The following is a 19,172-nucleotide window of genomic DNA, read 5'->3' as shown; positions in this document are numbered from 1 at the left end:
ACAAAACCCCAGGTGCTGTCACCTCTGGCTGTGGGCTCAAGACCGGCACGTGGGCCTGGCAGGCCTCAGACAGCCGACCAACCCCTGGTCCAGCAGCATGCAGAGGAAAGCACCGAGGAGGCCGAATGCAAACAAAGGGCAGGCTGTGGCTACCGCCACCTATGCTGCTAGGTGAGAATGGAAACCCCAGTTCGGGCAGAGACTGCTGGGGCTGGACTCGTGGCCTGCCGGTGCCTCGTGCGCTGCCTGAAGCAGCAATGTCTGGAGGTTGATCCGAATGGTTCTTGTGAACACTCACCCGTCAAAAAGCTTCTAAAAAACTTAAGACACATGTCTTTGTGTTTAGCTACAGGGGCCAGCAGGCAAGGGCCGGGACCATGCCCCAGGCACCAAGCAGCTGGCCCTACAGAGGCCCTGAGGAAACGCGGGGTAGGGGAGGGATGGAGCCTGGCCAGCCTCCCTCTAGCACCCTGGCTTCTCTAACAGACCACCTCAAGCTCCCTTCTGAAAGGGTGTCCTCTAAGTCTGACGCCTTACAGGCTTGTCGCAATATTAAAATTTAAAGCAGATCTGATGTCACGGCAAAAGGGGGACAGAGAGATGCAGGTGTGTCCATGTGCAATTGGCCCATCCAAACGTGCCCTGGCCTGCCAGTGCCACAGATGCAGGTGGGGAATAGAACTCTGAGGCATGGCTGCCTGCTCTTCCAAAGGCAGCCCCTGAGGTTGGCAGCCATCACCATCTAGGAAAGGAAGCCCAGCCACCGTCAAGGCCGCGAGGGTCTCAGTGCTCCGTTACTCTCAGGGATCCTGTCTAGCTCTGTCCTGATCCTCAGGCCAGGTCAGTGTGGCTGGCACTCAGAGCTCTAAGTCTGCAGACAATTACTTCATTCCTGCATGAAAACATTCTGCTTAGCCGGGACGTCCAATGGCACCTGCTCCATGAGGCTGGGGCCTGCCTCGAGCTCCACGACGCTTAAGCTCCAGTGCTCAGGCCCGAGGGCCTCAAGTCTGCATCCACCGCAGCTCTGGGCTGGGCTGCAGCCCAACAGCGGAGTGCACGCTTGGCAGTGCTGTCGTGGGGTCATCCCCAGTGCCGGGAGCAACAGCGAGCCCCTCCCCCACTGCCAGGAGTGCGCAGTGTCCTCCCACAGCCTCGTGGGGCCCTGGAGAAGCCCTGGGCAGTGCCTCCCAGGTGCTGCTGGCCCTCCTGTCAGTGACTCACTGAGGTCAGTTGGATCTGGGCCACTTAAATGGCTGCTGGCTCTCCAGGTGTGGTGCCCGGGAATTAGCCACTGTGGGTGAGCTCTATGAGTCAGAGTGAGTCAGGGCCACCAGGGCTGCCAGGTCCGCTCGGGGACCTGAGCAAACAGGGCCAGTTTCTGAAGCCCCCCAAAGGGCTGGCCACACCAGATGTTCAAGAGAATCAAAAACCAAAAAGGCCACTTCTGTGGAGAAAGAGGCCAACAGTCACAAATGCCAAGATGAAACACAATGTGTTGCACGTGTGTGAATGGATGGTGCAGCCAAGCACTGAAGGTCTTAGTGTCCAGATGCACGCCAGCCACATGCCACCTGGTGCTGGCCACCTTTAAAGTACTAGCTAACAGCTTAATAGGCAAAGAACTAGTTAGAGACTGAAAATCACACCAGCTCATCATGCCAGAATCGGTCGAGATTTGATGTTACTGAATCAGAATAAATCGCTTGGACTAGGTCAACCACTCTCCTGTGGGAGTTTGCAACGTGAGCACCCCTGGCTCACATGACCAACTTGAGCAGGAAGGGCACAGCCGGCCGTCGGACCTGCAGCCCTCCAGGGTGCTAGGGACAGCTAGTGCAGAGTAGCCAGGGCAGGAACAGGGAAGGCTCCTTACTTGGGAATGATCTTCGCCGCCCGCGTTAAGAACACTCAGAGAACTGGCATGCTTCATGCTGCGACGGACGCGGACATACAAAGACAAACGGATCAGCATGTCAGCCAGCCAGCAGGACAGGGGTCCCTGGGACAGGAGCACCTGGGAGTGGGCCTTCCCTAGCTTGGACTGAACACAGAAGCCCCTGCTACTCAGTGCCCTGGACAAAAGCCCAGTTTCCTGCATCTCTCAGCAAAGCACCCAGGCACTCGGGCACACCAAGCCCCTCTGCGCGGTGCTCTGCCCTCGGGCTCTGGAGGGTCAGGGAGGGCTCGCCCCACCCCAGGGCAGACTCAGAGCTCACTGTGAAGCTCCAACAGGCACACGAGTATGTTCTGTATTTCACACGTTTTATATATTAATAGCAAGGAAAAACAATTTTATCATTAATAAGATAAATTCTTTTTGTAATTTTGAGTTATGTCCCCAGCCCAATAAGATAAATTCTGAAGGGAGTATTTCTTACTTAGAAAACCGGCATTTAAAACAAATTTCATGTCTTTACATGTAAAGAAATACAGCCACTTATACATATATTTACTTGTTCTCCCATTTAATAACTTTTCAATACTTGAGATGGCCTGCGAATTACCGGTAACCTAGATTTAAAATATAGAGACTCATAAAATCACTTCACTGTTCGCCTCCTCCACGGACACCTCTGGACATGAAGTCACTTCAGCTTTTACACTGTAACACTGCTGATGTCCCTGGAGAGTTCCCACGGGACCTGTGGTTCTAAACATGAACTGCACACCAGTGGTGGGGGTGTGGGTATGGGAGCTGAGGGCGAGGGCCAGGGACATGGGAGCAGTGTCCAGTAAGCGGGTCTTGGCCAGCTCTCACTGACGGCAACACGCAGACCTGAGTTAACCTTTCCCCAAGCAAAACGCACCCAGGATGTCCCAACAGGACAGAACTGTCCGAGAAGCCACCGGGATGCTGCCAGAGCCCTATACTAGTTTTTCTCCACCTAGAACTACTCCCGACAAAGTGCAAGATCAAACCACTCAGTTCTGTCCTCACAGGTTTGACTGTTCTCTCAGTGGCCAATTAACTTCTAAGATAGTTACACAGCCTTCTCCCTCAACGTGACCCCTTGAGTGACTCTGCCTTTCACTCTGGGGCATTCAAAATATTAGGACGAAGCCTTTGGGAGTCCAAGCTCAGCAGTGAGCCACCATGCCTACTCCTGACACGTCTGGTCAGCGACTCACACGGCGGCCCCAGTCCAGCAGGCTCAGCACCACCCTGGCACTTGCTGGAGAGGCAGATGCCAGGCAGCCGGTGAGAGGAGCCTGAGAAGCCTGCCTCGTTCTCTCCACGGGACTCAGGTCCCAAAGCCTCTGAGGAACTAAAGCCCTGGCCAAGGTGTTCTGATGTCCAAATTGTTCTGCTCAAAAAAGTCACCTTAAGGGGGCAGGGGCAGACCCAGCAGCCCACTGAACCCTCCCAGTGCCACGAGAAATATCCAGCCCTTCCAGAGTCACTTGGTGCGACCTGTCCTTCCAGACCTGAAAATGTGCAAACCTCTCAGAATCAGACACTTCATCCCAAGGCAGGCCAGAGCCGTCTCCCGAGGGAAGCCAGCAGGAGGTGGTGTGCCGAGGCCCAGGGACCTTGAACTACCCCCACGGGCAGTCCTGAGGAACCCACAGCAGAATAAACACTGCGCCTGCCAAGGGACACCCAGCTCCCAAAAGCCACCAGAAGTTTTCACCTATAAGTGAATCTACTCCTAGAAGGACAGAGTGGTCAAGAGGGCCAAGTGCAGACACAGCAGGGACCACTGTGGACCCTCTGGCCAGACCTCTACTGGCGTGGAGGCACGAGGTGTGGGTGATGGCAGGGTCTCAGGCACAGGTCCTACATGCCCAAGGGAATCAGAACAGCCTCTGTTTTAAAGGGCAGAATAACTAAACAGCTGAAAGGAACGGGACTCAACATCTCTCACAAGTTCTCAGTGGACTGACAGCTCTGAGCTGACCAGAGTTTGACTGCAGAACATTTCCAGTGGGATTGCCTCCTGCCCCTGCACTGCTGGGCACTGAAGCTGGGGTGCTCTACCACTGAGCACACCCCTAGTGCTTTTTATGTTAAGATAGGATCTTGCTAAGTTGCTCCAACTTGCCATCCGCCTGCCTCAGCCTCCTGAGCTGCTGGGATTACAGGCAGGTGCCACTGCGCCCAGATGGGAAACGTCAGCAGTGTGGACACAGTTGTAGAGAAGACTCCAAGACCCGTGACTTAGACCTTTTTTAAGCACATGGAGACTGAAGGTATTAAAATATAAACTCTTTATAAAAAGTCATAAAACTACAGTCCTTTTATCAAAAACCTTTTTCTCCTGGTAGTGATATCTGCATGAGAGTTAATGTACTCATAGTTAACATCTGCTTATGAAAGATCAAAATTTTAAAGCATTTGAACTAATGCTAATTTTTTTTAAAAATAAGCAACTCCTATCTAGGGTAAACAAGTCCCAAACACACAGTGTTGTAATATTAAATTCCCACTTTTCACAGCAAAGGCTTTCTTTAAACATGTAACAAAATCAAAGAATTCCATAAATTTCTTTTGAAGGCATCAACCCTTTGGACCACGAACAGGAAGTTTCACAATTATTTTCCAGCCTATCCTGAACGAAGACAGAACCTGCTACACCCCTCCCATTGTTGAGTCTGGGCCCAGGCAGGAAGTGCCTGGGGGCCTGGGGAGGAGGGGGGCCTGGGCGGCAGGAGGGCTGGGCTGGGGAGATAGTTACCCAGGGTTCCTCGGCTCACTCTCTCGTGAACTTCCTCCCTTCAGCTTCCTAACCAGCTTCTCACTGCTGCGTCTAATGGAAGCCCGGAGTTTGCTAAAGGAACCACTGCGTTTTAAAGATCCAGTGCCATCCTGAAAAAAATGTGAACAATCGTGAAGCTGTGGGAGGACCCCCAGGCCCAGCAGGAGGCGGAACAGGATGCCCAGCCCAGCCCTGCCCAGCCCAGCCCAGCCCAGCCCAGCCCAGCCCAGCCCTGCCCAGCCCTGCCCAGCCATTCCAGTCCTGAGGCCACCAGCTGGGCAGTTTCATCAAAGGTGAGCCAGTGTGGTGAACCCCTGGAGAGTGGAGGAGCTCTGGGAACAGCCACCCCATTCCCCGAGGCCAGGAAATGAGACTGCGCCAGAGACAAGGAGGACACACACTCCAAAGAACACCAGGGCGGCTTCTAGGAATATCACCCCAATCCAATTCCATGTTCAGGGAACAGGTGAACGTGTGGTCCAGACGGGAATGCTCTGGACAGTTCCACCTACGGGCAGTGCTCAGCTGCACAGAGGGTCTCATCAGTGTTGGGTATCAAGTGAGAAAATTAGATACAATGTTCATTTTCTACAAATAACTAAACGTCCTCAGACACCTTAAAGAAAGCAAGTAAAAGAGCCACCACCTGGCACTGTGACCAGCTCAGACACTAGGAATGAACTCCTGGCAGGACCCAACAGAAATCAGACACAGAAGGAAACGTGTGTCAACAGCGACGTTTATTCTCAGAACAGCCCCTTGGCAGGACCCTGGGGACCTGCTGCTCCGGGGCGCGGCAGCACGGCGCTCATGGACCCAGCAGACAGACGCAGGACACAGGTCAGCTGGAGTGAGTTTATTAGAAGTTAGAAAGACACAAATACACATATCACCGAGCACTTGAGGATTAGTAGAGGAGAGCAGAATCGCCAAACTTCACACAGACTACACAGCAAACTACTGCAGCGTGTCCTGGAGGCCCTGCAGGGCCCCACCAGGCCTCTAGCACAAAGGAACGTGCAGCACATGCCCTACTCCTACAGCTCAGCGACTGTCCACAGGTCACCGTCATGCCACCATGGTAACTCCTGTGCGACACTTCTAACTACCTGGTATCAGAGTGAACAGCTAATCGCTCTTAATTTTTGAACTTGTGTATTACACAGTAAATGGATTTTATTAATACAGTTCTTATTACTAAGTACATATCTGGCAAAGCTACATGTATACAGAAATCAGGAGCCCCCAAGAGGACAGCAGCACCGAGAGGAAGGGCCAGTCACAGAGGTGCAGCTCTGACAAGCTCCTAGGGGCTGCTAGACACAGCGGGCAGCACTGAAGAGAGAGGGAAGCCGGAGAGGGGCGCCGCCCGTCATGCAGGAGCAGAGTGAGAGGCGCAGGGGCGGCTAGGCCTGTCAGACAGAAAGGAGAGAGAGCCATGTGAGCCCGCAGCGAGGACAGGGCAGCAGACCCCGCTCTGCGCAGCGTGGTAACAGTACTTCTAGGTCACGGATCTCAACAGCACTGTGCAGCCTCAGTACTGGGCACTGCCTCTGCCATCTGCCTCCACCAGCTCTGCAGCGATCAGTGCTGGGCCCCAGGGTACCCTGCCGATTTCAGTGGGCACACTCCTAACAGTTGTCGAAGGGAAGGGGTGCTCTGGGAGTCTGGGTGGGCGTGTTAGAAATCTCTTTGAGGCCCACTGTCCACTGAGAGAGGCTTCACAGGTAACTGCACCAAGGAGACTCGGCACTGGAAGGCATGTGCAGGGACCAAAATGTCGGCCACAGATGGCACTACTTGGACCTGTCTTGTGAAGCTCCCCCTAAGCCTCTCCTGGTACCCAGGCTGTGACTGCTCCCCAAGTCAGGCATGGCTCCCATTCTCTTAAAACACTGACATCTTAGACGTTTCAGAGACTTGAAGAACCGCTGACTTTAAGTCGACAGCACATTTCACACATGCAGTTGACAATCTGAATAAAATGAGTTTCCACAGGCAGCAAGCCTCCTGGGTCCAGCTCGAGGGCAACCAGCATCTGACAAGGAGCACAGACGCAGGCCTGTCCCCAGCCGCTTGACTCACCATGGGGCTCACGCTGAGCAAGTCACTTAACCAGCCCGAGCTTCATCTTTCTCATCTTTAAAATGGAAAAATAAACTTGTTACCAAAGCCTCAAGAATGCTGGGAGGAAATAAAACAAGTTCCCACTGCTCTTCACAAAAAGGAGGCTGGTGCCCTGTGCCTGCGGTGCAGGACAGCCCCGGCAGTCCACTGCACCCTGCCGCAGGTGCTCACCGTCCCCAGGCTTGACCCTAGGCTGACCACGGCACTCACCGCCCTCCCCAGGGTCCAAAAGGATCTCAGGGTGTGGGCACGCACTCACATGCACACGCACACACTCACGGGGACGCCCACGCAGGCCAGTCGCCCGCCACTTCCTGTGAGCCCCGCAAGACAAGGTCCACAGCTGGTGCTCAAGGCCAGGCTGGGCCCATGATGGACAGGCCTGCCCCCTCAGGTTGGTCCCCACCCTGCTCTTGCCACCTGAGGATGGCAGCCACCCAGAGCCCAGGCAGATTTTCATCAGGACAAACTGGGAGCTGGGAGGCCCCAGCATCCTGACTCTTCTTTACAGGCCATGAAGACGTGGTGTCACATGGGCTCTAGCAGAGATGGACGGTATGCAGTGGTGACCACCCTCTGCATGGAGGCTGCAGATGCTGCAGTTTTCAAACTTCTCTTTTTGGTATGATCTAGTTGTCTTCTGAGTGTAATTTTTCAAAAATAAAAATCTATTTCTAGTTAACCATTATCCCATTCCCCAGTAATTCTGGGTAAGAATTCAGTGTATTAAAAACTTAGGAAAATCTCAGCACAGAGCAGCATGGGAGATGGGAGATGGGAGACGGAAGATGGGAGATGGGAGATGGAGATGGGAGATGGGAGATGGGAGATGGGAGATGGGAGACGGGCCGGGGGCTGCTTCTGAGCTGGCACCTGATCAGTACAGGCTGGGAGATAGGAGACTCCCCGGGCGCTGGGTGCTGGAAGTGTGTCACAACACTGCTCTCAGCAGGACATGACCCAGAGGGGCCCCTTGGTGCCTGTGACTGAAGCGCCCATTCCACAGTAGACATGAAGCCCCATGGACAGAGGCTAAGAAACCAGCGTTACTCAGAAAAGGGCTCCCAGACCCAAGGCAGCTCTGCTCCCCACAGTGGGCTCAGGACCTCTGGCCTGCCTGTGGAGCCCCAGGGAGTGGCAGCCTTGGTAGCGCACAGGCAAGAGGGCAGACTGCACCTCCGAGCATGCGACCCTAGCGTCCAGACCTGACACCCACGCTCCCCAAGTCCGCAGCATGCTGGTGGCCTTGCTTGCCTTCTCCTTTGCCACACGTGACCCTGCTCTCGGGTCTCAAGAGACAAGACTGCAGGGGCAATGACCAGGACCAGTTTGCCCAGTCTCTGACCATGGCACCCTTTGTTCTAGATGCCACTTCTGAATGCTGAGAAAAAGGAAGCCTAACATCCTAAGGAAATGGCCACTGTTCACTGAAGCAAAAGGCCTCGCATTAGCTCTGCTGAAAGTGCCACCACCTGAGAGGGCCAATGGCTCTGCCCCGTGGCAGGCTGCAAGGTTCTGAAGGACGCTAAGCGGCTGGGTGGAGCTCAGCGGTGGAGCACTGGCCCAGCATGAGCCCAGCCTGGGTTCCCTCCCCAGCACTCCCACCCGATATCAGATATTGAAACCCTTTTTCTAAAAATTAAAATCTTACACAGACCCCAATTTTAAATGAAAATTTGGGATCTGAGCTTAGAGGTGACAGGTGCAATCTTGACATCTGCCTCTACACCCAGTTCACTTGTTTTATCTCAAATGCACAATCCTGATAAAAACCTTGATGAAAACAGTGGTTGCAATAGCAACCGTTTTAAAATAGCCTGCTGGGTGACCTCAAAGAAGTCTTCACTTAGAGCCGGCAGGAGAAACCATTTGATTGTTCGTGCAAACAGACCAACATGCCGGGCTGCAGCTTGCTCATGTCTCAACCAAACCAACTCTGTTCCTCGTGTGATCACACCTCTCAGCTGACAAAGAAATGCCTGTGTATGCATACTGCCACCACTGCCTTTTTTAAATAGTCGACGTACAATTTGAAAATAAAATGTCATCAAAAGCCAGGGGAGCTGAATGCTACACAGAGCAATCTGAAGGCCACAGCCATCCCAGGAGGATGCGAGGTCTTGGCCATTCCACAGGAAGAAGGGCACCCTGCCCTGCTTAGGAACCTCTGAACTGGATGACCACTGGACGACTTACTGGATGGGTCAGTAAGTCACCCCTGCAGGCAAGGCATCCTGCTGGGGCACCAGTCTGCAAGTCAAGTGTGCTATCCAGAAAAAGAAAAGCCCCACAGCACAGGTTGTCCTACGTGATAATGTACCCAAAGTGAGAAAGGAAACAGGACAGGAGAAAGGGGGGTGCTCTCCTGGCCACCATGTGGGCACCCCCCGCCACATCGAGCCAGGAAGGTACCCAAGCCCCCTCCCAAGTGGACAGAAGCAGCCCCCTTCCTTCTCCAGCACGTCCTGAAGACACAGTGGATCCCTGGGCTGCCACAATCTCACTGCCACAGAAGTCATGTGGATATGGACCTAGAAATACTGTCTCAAGAGAAAGCTCCTCCAGAACTTCATTCAAGAGTCAAACTCTGCACGCAGGCATCTAAAGACCAAGCAGGGCAGGCCCCCTCTGGAAAAGCATGCAGGCGTGAAGCAGCTGAGAAGAGTACAGTACACAGCTCCAATGGGGCAGGCACAGGCAGGAGGACTCCCTACCCTCACTGTGGTTTGGGACACTGCCCAGCGGGGCTTCAGCAGTCAAAGCAGATGCTGATTGGTTGTCTTGGCACAGAACGGTCCAAAGCAAGGAAGCTGCCAGGTGAGGACAGTGGAGAGAATGTTCTCCCTGAAACTCTGGCTGCTCCACCTATCCAGACTGTTCAGTTGGGATGCTAGCTCCTACTAGTGTGCTACAGCTAAAGAAAATTCTGAAGACAAATGAATTCTTTGTAAGACGGACATAAGAAGCTCCAGACTGCAATTTAATAAAATTGCACAACTGCAGCTGATCAAACCACTGTGCAGCTTCAAACACTGGATGGTGCGTGTGGATGGCAAATCACTGCTGATGAGGACACCAGCTCCACACGCAGAAAAGCATCCGGGGCCACGTGCTCTCTGCAACACTGGGTAGACCGGGCAGTGGACTTCCCCAGAGCCGGCCAAGGAGAGCCAGGTGGGATCTGTGCAGCTCTCAGGAGTATGCCTGTTTCAAACACAGGTAGGTTCCACCTGAGAGGCTGGTCAGGCAACAGTGAAGAGCAGGATCACCAGATGCCCCCAAGAGCGGAAATGTGGCATTCAAGACTGAGGTGGGCCAGTGAGGTGCGGCCACCCTGACACTTCTATCCATGAGCTGTTCTTTACTAAAAACAAGTGCCAGCATCTCTCTGAAGGCAACTTGGTTAACTCTAACACATCCAGAGCAGCCGGCTCAGTGAAGTCAGGAACACTGAGTTAGCAGTGAAACAGGCGAATTAGAGAAGCAAGTTAGTTATCTGCCACACTGACCCGGGGGGTGACGAGGCCTGAGTGGGATGATGCTTTGAGTCGCCAGGACACTCAATCAGCATGGAGAGCTCATGGTTAAGCCAAGCAGCTCTCGTGGGCTCCCGAGGGGAAGCTGCCACTTCAAGCAAGTGGGGGACTTGAGTATTAGCAGCAGTTAGGGCTGTGGAAAGCTTCGGCATGTAATCCAGGAGGAGAAGGTCTAGCACAGGAGACAGACAAGGGTCAGCGAGCACTCCCGCCGGGTGAGCCAGCAGCCCCGTGTGGCCAGCTGTGTACTGTACTTACCCCGTTCCACTCTACGCTCATACTCACTTCCTCCCCTCCATCAGGGCCACTCTCGTACTTGACCACGTCCACGTTGAGACTCTCCCGGCTCCTCCGCTTCTCCATGTTCTCAGGGTCGTTTAGCACTTCAGCCACTCTCTGTTTGTGAACAGTGTCAAGACCCTGTGAGTCAGGCAGGGGGGAAATGGTAGGACCCATTAGCACTCAGGTCTTAGCATGGATTTCTCAGACACTTCAAGAAAAGACCCATTCTTATTACTTTGGAGGAAAAAATCAGAAAATGGCTCGTTAGAGGGCTTCCTAAGTGACAGTAACAGTTCAGGGTTACACCGTGTCCACAGTCACAACTTAGGACCGAAGTACTCTCTCTGAGTGTCTCCTCCAAATTAAAAGCTGTAAAATGGCCGGGCACAGTGGCACATGCCTGCAATCCCAGCAGCTCAGGAGGCTGAGGCAGGAGGATCATTAGTTCAAAGCCAGTCACAGCAACTTAGTAAGACCCTATCTCAAAATAAAAAATAAAAAAGGGCTGGGGATGCAGCTCAGTGGTAGAACACCCCTGGGTTCAATCCCTGGTACAATAAAAAAAGAAAGAAAGCTGTAAATAGATGTTGAGTTCTAGGTAATGATTTATAAACTGAAATATTCAGTAGGAAGTATACCAACACCTACAAATGATCCATCCTTCAAAAGGAAGGAAGGATGGCTAAAAGAGATGAGGTCAAGCATCTGAAACACAACACAATCCAGGTGAAGAACCAGGGTAAGCTGGACACTTCCTCAGGTGTGAGGAGTTTTGTGGGATGCCAGTGACACTGTCTACCCAGTGACCGAAGTGCCCTTGCATCTCAGGTTCTGAAAACTCAAAGATTGCTTCCCTTCTTTTTTTTTTTTTTTTTAAGCCAGCAACTGAACCACGGGATCTTTACCACTGAGCTCCATCCCAGCCCTTTTTATTTTTTGAGACAGGGTCTAAGTTACTTAGGCTAGCCTGGAACTTGTGATCCTCCTGCCTCAGCCTCCCAAGTCCCTGGATCACAGGCGTGTGCCACTGTGCCCAGTTCACTTTTCTGTTTTTTTTTGTTTTTTTTTTTTTTTTAATATTCTTAGTTATAGATGGACACAATACCTTTATTTATATGTGGTGCCAAAGATGGAACCCAATGACTCACATGTGCTAGGCAAGTGCTCTACCACTGAGACACAGCCCCAGCCCTAGTTTTATTTTTGACAGAAAGTTTCTTCAACCAGTCACTGACTCTCAAAAGGTATTTTACAAGTATACTTTCACAGCTTAGGAAGTGACAAGCGACTTGGGAGGCTGAGCCACGAGGTTCACAAGTCTGGGCAACATGGTGAGACACTATCTTCAAATACAAAATAGGAAGGGTTGGGGCTCAGTGGTAGCACACTGGGCTCCATCCCCAGTACCAAAATAAGAAAAGAGAGTAGCCAGCGGAATGAGAATGCATCCTCTCTGGTCCACAGCCCCTCCCTGGCATCTGCGTGAGGCCAAGTGCGCTGAGGCCCAGCAGGAGATCCCCATGCCCTCCCCTGCTGCCTGGGCCACAATGAGCAAGTCTGATGTCCTCCTATGGACACTGCTCCTTCTCTGCTTTTTGTGGCTTCCTTCTTCTGAGGCACAAGCCCAGAAGACACGGGGACACAAAGCACTCCCTGTTGCAACCCCCAGCTCCATTTCATAACAAGACCTGGAAATCCAAAGCAAGGCCTGGCCTACTGACCCTGTTCCTGATGACAGCCCCACACACACGTCACCTGACCCCTGTGCCACCTCCTGTCACAGGACCAGCACCAGCCGTGCCCCAGACCTCACCTGGGACCCCTTCTCACAGGGGAAGTGCTCTGCACACCAACTGCGTGGGAGGCCCCGGAGGAGCATGGTTAGGGCAGGGCAGGGCAGGGCAGGGCAGGGCAGGGCAGGGCAGGGCAGGGCAGGGCAGGGCAAGGCGGGTTAGGGCAGGGCAGGGCAGAAAGGCCCAGGCTCACGAGCACGTGTTCTTCTCTCCTCACCCTGTGAGACTGCTCTACAGGACACATGTCACTCAGCAAGAAGTGGCTGTAAACCCACAACCATAAAAATAGCCTACGTGTATTCCAGTCAGAGAGAATATACCTACACTTGCCCCCCAACCCTAAAAATACAAAACAAAAACTGCTAGCGTCATATGTACACACATACCTCTGCATAAAAATAACTCCTTAATCCTGAACTGGTGGTCAAAGGGCAAGCACAGGCATCTTTCCTGTTTTGGCACTGTCAATATATCCCCAGATAAGAAGCAAAGGGCTTCTTCACAGAATCCCCACCAATCAGGCAATAAAAGGTTCTACCCAGCCAGCAGGACTGAGCCAGCTAACTGCACATGCAGCCTTCTAATGATTACCTGGGAAGGGCCAGCTGCCACTGAAGGACAACTGTGCCACAGAGAAGGCCATTCCAAGGGATGGCCACCCTGGAACCTATGCATGGCCCCATCCAGGCAGGCACACACAGGGGCTGCTCTCCATAGCCATCTCTAGTGTGCATAGTTTTGGGGTTTCCATAAGAGGTTAAAAAAAGAGAACTTTGCCAGGTGCAGTGGCATGTGCCTGTAATACCAGCGGCTTGGGACACTGAGGCAAGGAAGATCACAAGTTCAAAGACAGTCTGAGTAACAGTGAGTTGCTAAGCAACTCAGTGAGACTCTGTCTCTAAATAAAGTATAAAATAGGGCTGGGGATGTGGCTCAGTGGTTGAGTGCCCATGAGTTCTATATCCTTGGTACCCAAAAAGAGAAAAAAGAAAACTTTGAAGCAGACATCTTTTCTTTTTCATCAATCTTCTTTAAAAAGAGATGCAATCTATGTAATGGAGCAGTAGGTGAGTGTCAATTACTGTCAGCTTTATGCCACTGTCCCCTCTATCTTCTTCCGGAACCTTCCTCATCCCAAAAGGGCCTCTTACCACTACAGCCACTCTAGCCCTGCTTTCTGCCTCTGAGGATTTGCATGTTCTGAATGCTTCACTTCAGATGTAAGGATGGAACCTTACATTTGTCCTTCAGGGCTGAAGGTCTCGAGGCTCACTGACACAGCCTGTCAGTACGTCATTCCTCTTGATGGCCAGATGACCCACCTGCTTACGAGACCTCATGGCGGCTTCTTCTAACGTCTCTGCAGCTTCAAATTTCCCTTGACGTCGGTAAAGTGCTCCAAGGTTTTTCAAAGTAGTTGTAACAGTTGGGCTATAAAAACACATACAACATGCAGCACCGTTAAGGACACATCTCAGGCAGCCACCGTCAAAGGCAGGCAACCTGGAGGTCTATGGAAGCTGTGCTGTGTGACACTGTACTGCCATGTTCCGAGGTCCCTGCTTCCTTCCCCACTGTGCACCCTGCTTCACTGTCAGTGCCCTGGGCGGAGTGCAGCAGGATCGCACAGAGTCCTCTCACAGGGACGCCACGGGACCTGTTCTTCCTTCAACTGCAATGTTCTAAAGAGTGCTTGCTGCCCACTGCTGCCAGCGCTGTCAGACCCTGTCACTTCCGGCAAAAGCTCACAGCAGGCAGACACTGCATCCATCCAGGGCCTAGCCACTGATGGCCCCCTGGCCACCACAGAAGCATGTAGCTGGCATACACAGGGGTCAGCACACGTTCCTGGAGAGAGAGCTCGGCTTGTGCTGGGCAAGAGCGAGGGCAGGTTGCCATGTTGCCAATCACAACCTCCCATCTCACCAGAGCCTCAACAGCTGGTGAATTTGTGAGTTAAGGAAGTAAGAGCAGCCTGCAGACAGGAAGGAGTGTGGCTGGACTCCTGACAGGAAAGTCTACTAATGTCTAACAAACCCCACAGCACTTCAGTACAGATGAGCACTGTGAGAGGTGTTTTTCTCTCACCAATGACAGGTCTTTCAGGTATAGAAATAAACCACTCCCATGTCTGTGAGACGAGTGCACAGAGGGGAGAAGAAGAGATGTGTCATCATGCACTGTGGGAGGGGCTGCAGGGAGCTCAGGGAGGGCAGCTCCAGCAGGCTTCCTGAAGAAACAGGACAAGAGGGGAGCGATTCCTCGAGGAGGAGAAAGTTCAGACGGAAACAGAAGCAGACGAGGTACACTGTTCTAGCGGGCTGTGACAGCCCTACAGCACATGAGTGCAGGTGACACAGGATCAGGAGCACACAATCACTCCCGAGCCACAAAGGCAGAGCGAGTGCGTCAGCACGCCCAAGCAGCTGGGGGGGCTTGCTGAGTGCGGGCCTTCCGAGTCCACTGCACGTCCACCCTGGGAGCTGTGAGGCTGCCTCGGTTCCCCTCATTTAAGTCCCACACTTCCTCCCACTAGGTGGTTGTCCTTGACAGAGCAGCGATGGGCAGACCCACACTACTGCAGCAGGCTCTGTGTGTGCAAATTGTCCACTGGCAGAGACAGTGGGATCTTGACTGGAACTGGGGAAATCCAGGACTATGTGACACTGGGGACATCCCCACTGTCCATCCCAAGCTGCAGCGCCCCTCTGTATCTCAGTTTGCCAGCTGACCAGACCCACCTGTCAACTTTGCAGGCTTTGTACCAGCCTCCATACTCTCCAAAAGACGCCCCGTCCTTCTGCTTTCCCTAAACGGTAAGAGAGTCAACGTGAAGGCCGTGAGGGCTGAGCACCACACCCCTCCACTCCGCCAGCCTTACTTTGCACTCCTCCCTCTCCTCAGCGTGCATCCAGATGGGCTTGTTTTCATCTAGGGAAGAAGAATAACATTCTGTAAGTCGCAAAGCAAGAGCCCAGTGAGCAGAACTTGCTAGGTCTCAGTGACTGCGAGGTTTTGTGTGCTCCTTCCCGTTCTTGCTCCTTGGACATGCCAAGTTCATGCTGGTGGAGAAGGCTGCTCTCATCAAGCACTGCAGCTGCAAGAGCAGAAGCTGCAGGGCAAGTGCCTGGCCAACAACCCTACAGATGCAGGCCTGCCTCATACTGGAAGCATTCGGAATCTGAGCACTTCACATTACACCAAGACTGAGAAAGGGTAGAAGAGTTTGGGAGCAAAAGCAGAAAAGAATAAACCAATATTCCTTCAAAGTCCTAACTGCTCAGAACAAGAATACCTCCACTAGACAATGGACCCACACCACAAATGAAAGAAGGACCTTAACAACGAGGCTTATGAAAAGGTGTTTTAGCATTTGCATGGAGGATAAATCCAGTAAAGAAAACTGCTTTAAACTTGAGCCCAACTAACTACACTGTCCATTACTATCGTGAGCAGGTAGCAGACAGCAAATCCCAAGGAATCAGTCCACTTCAGGGGAACTTTTGAAAAGGAGCATCAGGAGGTGGCCTGGTACTTCTGTGGCAGGCAAGTCAGAATGTTCCCTGTGAACTGCGACACTCCAGGCAAGTGGGGCAGCCAACCCTGCCACATGGCTGCACCAGACCAGCAAACCCCGGGCCTACTCAGCCTCAACAGCAGACTGACCACTCCACTCACTAGCAGAAAAACAAAGTACATTCTTGGCAGATGTTTGCTAAAAAAAAAATTCTGTAAAAGGAAAAAGTAATCACGTTTGGCGGCTGCCCCCATAGCCACACCCACATCCTGCTGAAACCCCAGAACACTGCTCAGGCCCACACTCAGCACCATCAGCGTGTGCCTTGCTATGGCCAGGAGGCAAGTCAAGCTCCCCAGTCTGACATGAGCCACCAGGAGGACTGGGGAACCGGTGGGGAAGTCCAGGCAAGTTACACCATGGAGTGACAGGCCCCAGATGTGACACAGAGACCCAGGTAATAGCAGAACCACCTATTCCCATGCCATGCAGAGGGGAAATCCTGAAATTCTTTTTCTAGGATGCAACACATTCGCACAAATAAAATGCCTCAGTGGACAAAAAAGAACATATGTGCATCGATGAACAATATTCTAAGGCCCCCTGCACACCACCACCAACTGGACCTATCCTGAAGCCTGTGATAACACCCAGTGAAGGAAAACTAACAATTATTTTTAACTGAACAGTTTTAATTCAGTAAAATATTTGCTCCACAACTGTGTATTCAGCATTTGCAATACTTGAAGGCGTATACAGGAGATGTGGCCTGGCTCTTCGAGACAGACAACTGGCAGGTAACACCTCTGACAGGCAGGGTTGCTTGGGGTCACACAGAATGGAGGCTGCAGCAAGGTACTCCAAGCTAGTGAGTACAGGCTGAGGCTGAAGCAAGCAGAATCGAGCAGCAGCAAGGGAAGATTTGAGGAACAGGTGGCCCCGAGCTCCTCAGCAGGGAGGGTCCTCCCAGAGCTACCAAGGAAGCCCAGCACAGCACAAGGGCGCTCACCACACTTGCCAAGCAATGGACACATGAACAAGCAAAGAAGTGAATGGACACTTGAATGTGCCATGCCATCTCCTCATTCAGAAAACCATGAGATTCAAAGCAACTTCTATTTCGAAAACACTGGGAGAGTGGGCTAGGGAGATAGCTCAGCTGGTAGAGTGCTTGCCTTGCAAGCACAAGGCCCTGAGTTCGATCCCCAGTACCGCAAAAAAAAAAAAAAAGAAAAAAAGAAAACACTGGGAGAATGGGGGTACAGACAAATTGGAAATCACACTTTTTAACACATGCGAAGCTACTGCTTACCATCCACAGAACCAAATTCCCGTTCATGTGCACGAGTGAGAATCTCTTTGTACAATGTTTCTGCTTGCTTGAATTTTCCTTGTTTCAGGTAGCAGGATGCCTTAAAATAAAATATTTAGTGTCCTTCACACACAAATAAAACAAACACTTTCATCCACAGGTGAAATAACAAAACATTTGGATTGTTTTATTTTCAGGACTGGGAGTTGAACCAAGGTCTCTGAACATGCTAAGCAAGTGTTCCACCATTAAGCTACACCCTAGCACATTTTTTTCTTTTATTTATTTTTTTAATTTTAATTTGTCCTTATTTTGAGACAGGGTCTTGCCAAATTCCCCAGGCTGGCCTTGAACTTGTAATCCTCTTGCCTCCACCTCTGAGTAGCTGGGATCACAGGTGTGCAAAACATCCCCACCACATCTGTAACATACCAGGTTGTTTTTTGTCTTGGCCACATTTGGGTCATCAGGTCCCAGTTTTGTCTGGTAGATCTCCAGGGCTCTCTGGTAATAATATTCTACTTCTTCATACTTGCCCTGGTTCTGGCATAGTAAGGCCAGGTTATTTAACTGCTTGGCAACATCAGGGTGATCCTTTCCCAGAACCTGGGAATAGAGAATGGTGCATTGGAAACATTAGCTGTGTCACGTCCTCCTGTCAGACGGACCGACCCTTTAAGTCATAAATATGCTGTGTTCCACATCCAGACTTAAATGGCTCCCATGCCAGATAAAAAAAATAACCAGAAGGTGGGAAGGAACTGTGCTGATTTTCCTGGGCTGCTTTTGAGTGCTCACTTTCTGTGACAAGCCTCGGGGCAGGCACCATTACTACCCACCATACCACGAAGAAAGAGACCTGGGCTTCAGGAAGGCGTGGGTCATCTGAGCCCAAACGCTGTCCCTGCTGCTTGGGGCCCTCTTCTCCAGCCTCCATGCTGCCATGACTCACCCTCCAGGGCTCTCTTCAGTTCCCAGAGGGGACCCCACAACCAAGGCCCGGAGCCTTCACCCCATCCCTGTCTCCTGAGCACTTCGCCAGGTTGTTCTCCCCTCCCTGGTGAGTCTCACGACCCAAAACCCTGTCCTCATCCTTTATTGCCAGACCCATCCAGGGAGACACAGCCCAGGAGTGCACACCTTCCACCCTATCCACCAGCACAGTGGCAGGACCCTGGCTAAAGAGGTACCTGGCTAAAGATGATGAAGACAAGCCCTGTGGCCCCCTGAATCTTGATAGTGTTGTCCTATGCTCTGTGCCTCAGGCACGCAGTCCCCAGACAGCACACTGCCCTGCATCCTTCACACCCCCTACCTCTCCCTGCCCAGTAAACTGAACTCAGCTATCCAAAATTCAGCTCAAATAGCAACTTCCTCTGTAAAGCCATGCCCAGTGCCCTGCCAGTCCTGAGATTAGAGGCCTGCCCACTCCTCTCCTACTGCTCGACCTGCAACTGACAGGTCACTGGTCCCCAGGTCTAACTGGTGGACTGTGCAACCAGGCAGGGGTGCTAACCAAGCCAGGGGGTCTGAATGAATCAGAGTAAATATCTGAATAAACTTGGCGGATCTTTTCTTTTTTGAGACAGGGTCTCACTCTGTTGCCCAGGTCAGTCCCATAACTCATCAGCTCGAGGGAGCCTCCCACCTCAGCCTCTTGTGCGGCTGGGACTACAGGTGTACACTCCATGCCTGGCTCAATTGGCAGATCATTTTTTAAGAGCTCACGATCCTTGCTGCCTCTGTGTGCTCTGATGTGAACCATGGCCAACTCAACTGACCATTTTCTTTTGGAAGTACCATGCAGATGACAGCATGATAAAATATTACCTATACAACCTAGCGATGAGCCCACTTTCATTTTCTCCCCAAATTCCTTGCCATATGTCTCAAAATTAAGTGATC

General features: G+C 52.1%; 1 protein-coding gene across 14 annotated transcripts in view; it reads right to left on the bottom strand.

Annotated features, from left to right (window-relative positions):
- Nucleotides 1-19,172, bottom strand: part of Klc1 (kinesin light chain 1) — a 57,104-nt gene that overhangs the window by 4,836 nt on the left and 33,096 nt on the right. For 4 of the 14 annotated variants that reach the window (XM_047539815.1, XM_047539816.1, XM_047539813.1 and 1 more), the window contains 7 exons: nucleotides 17,700-17,873; nucleotides 17,268-17,367; nucleotides 15,320-15,369; nucleotides 15,180-15,247; nucleotides 13,761-13,869; nucleotides 10,622-10,783; nucleotides 4,680-4,810 (listed from right to left, as the gene is read on the bottom strand). In XM_047539815.1, the coding sequence (XP_047395771.1) occupies nucleotides 4,680-4,810; nucleotides 10,622-10,783; nucleotides 13,761-13,869; nucleotides 15,180-15,247; nucleotides 15,320-15,369; nucleotides 17,268-17,367; nucleotides 17,700-17,873 (794 nt within the window). Of the gene's footprint in view, nucleotides 1-4,679; nucleotides 4,811-5,541; nucleotides 6,113-6,785; nucleotides 6,841-10,621; nucleotides 10,784-13,760; nucleotides 13,870-15,179; nucleotides 15,248-15,319; nucleotides 15,370-17,267; nucleotides 17,368-17,699; nucleotides 17,874-19,172 lie in introns of those variants that run through there. The other 10 variants (XM_047539822.1, XM_047539825.1, XM_047539821.1 and 7 more) reach the window with 10 other exon arrangements.

Source organism: Sciurus carolinensis, chromosome 2 (assembly GCF_902686445.1).
Source record: "Sciurus carolinensis chromosome 2, mSciCar1.2, whole genome shotgun sequence".
Taxonomy (NCBI): Eukaryota; Metazoa; Chordata; class Mammalia; order Rodentia; family Sciuridae; genus Sciurus; species Sciurus carolinensis.
This window is presented reverse-complemented; position numbering and strand designations above follow the sequence as displayed.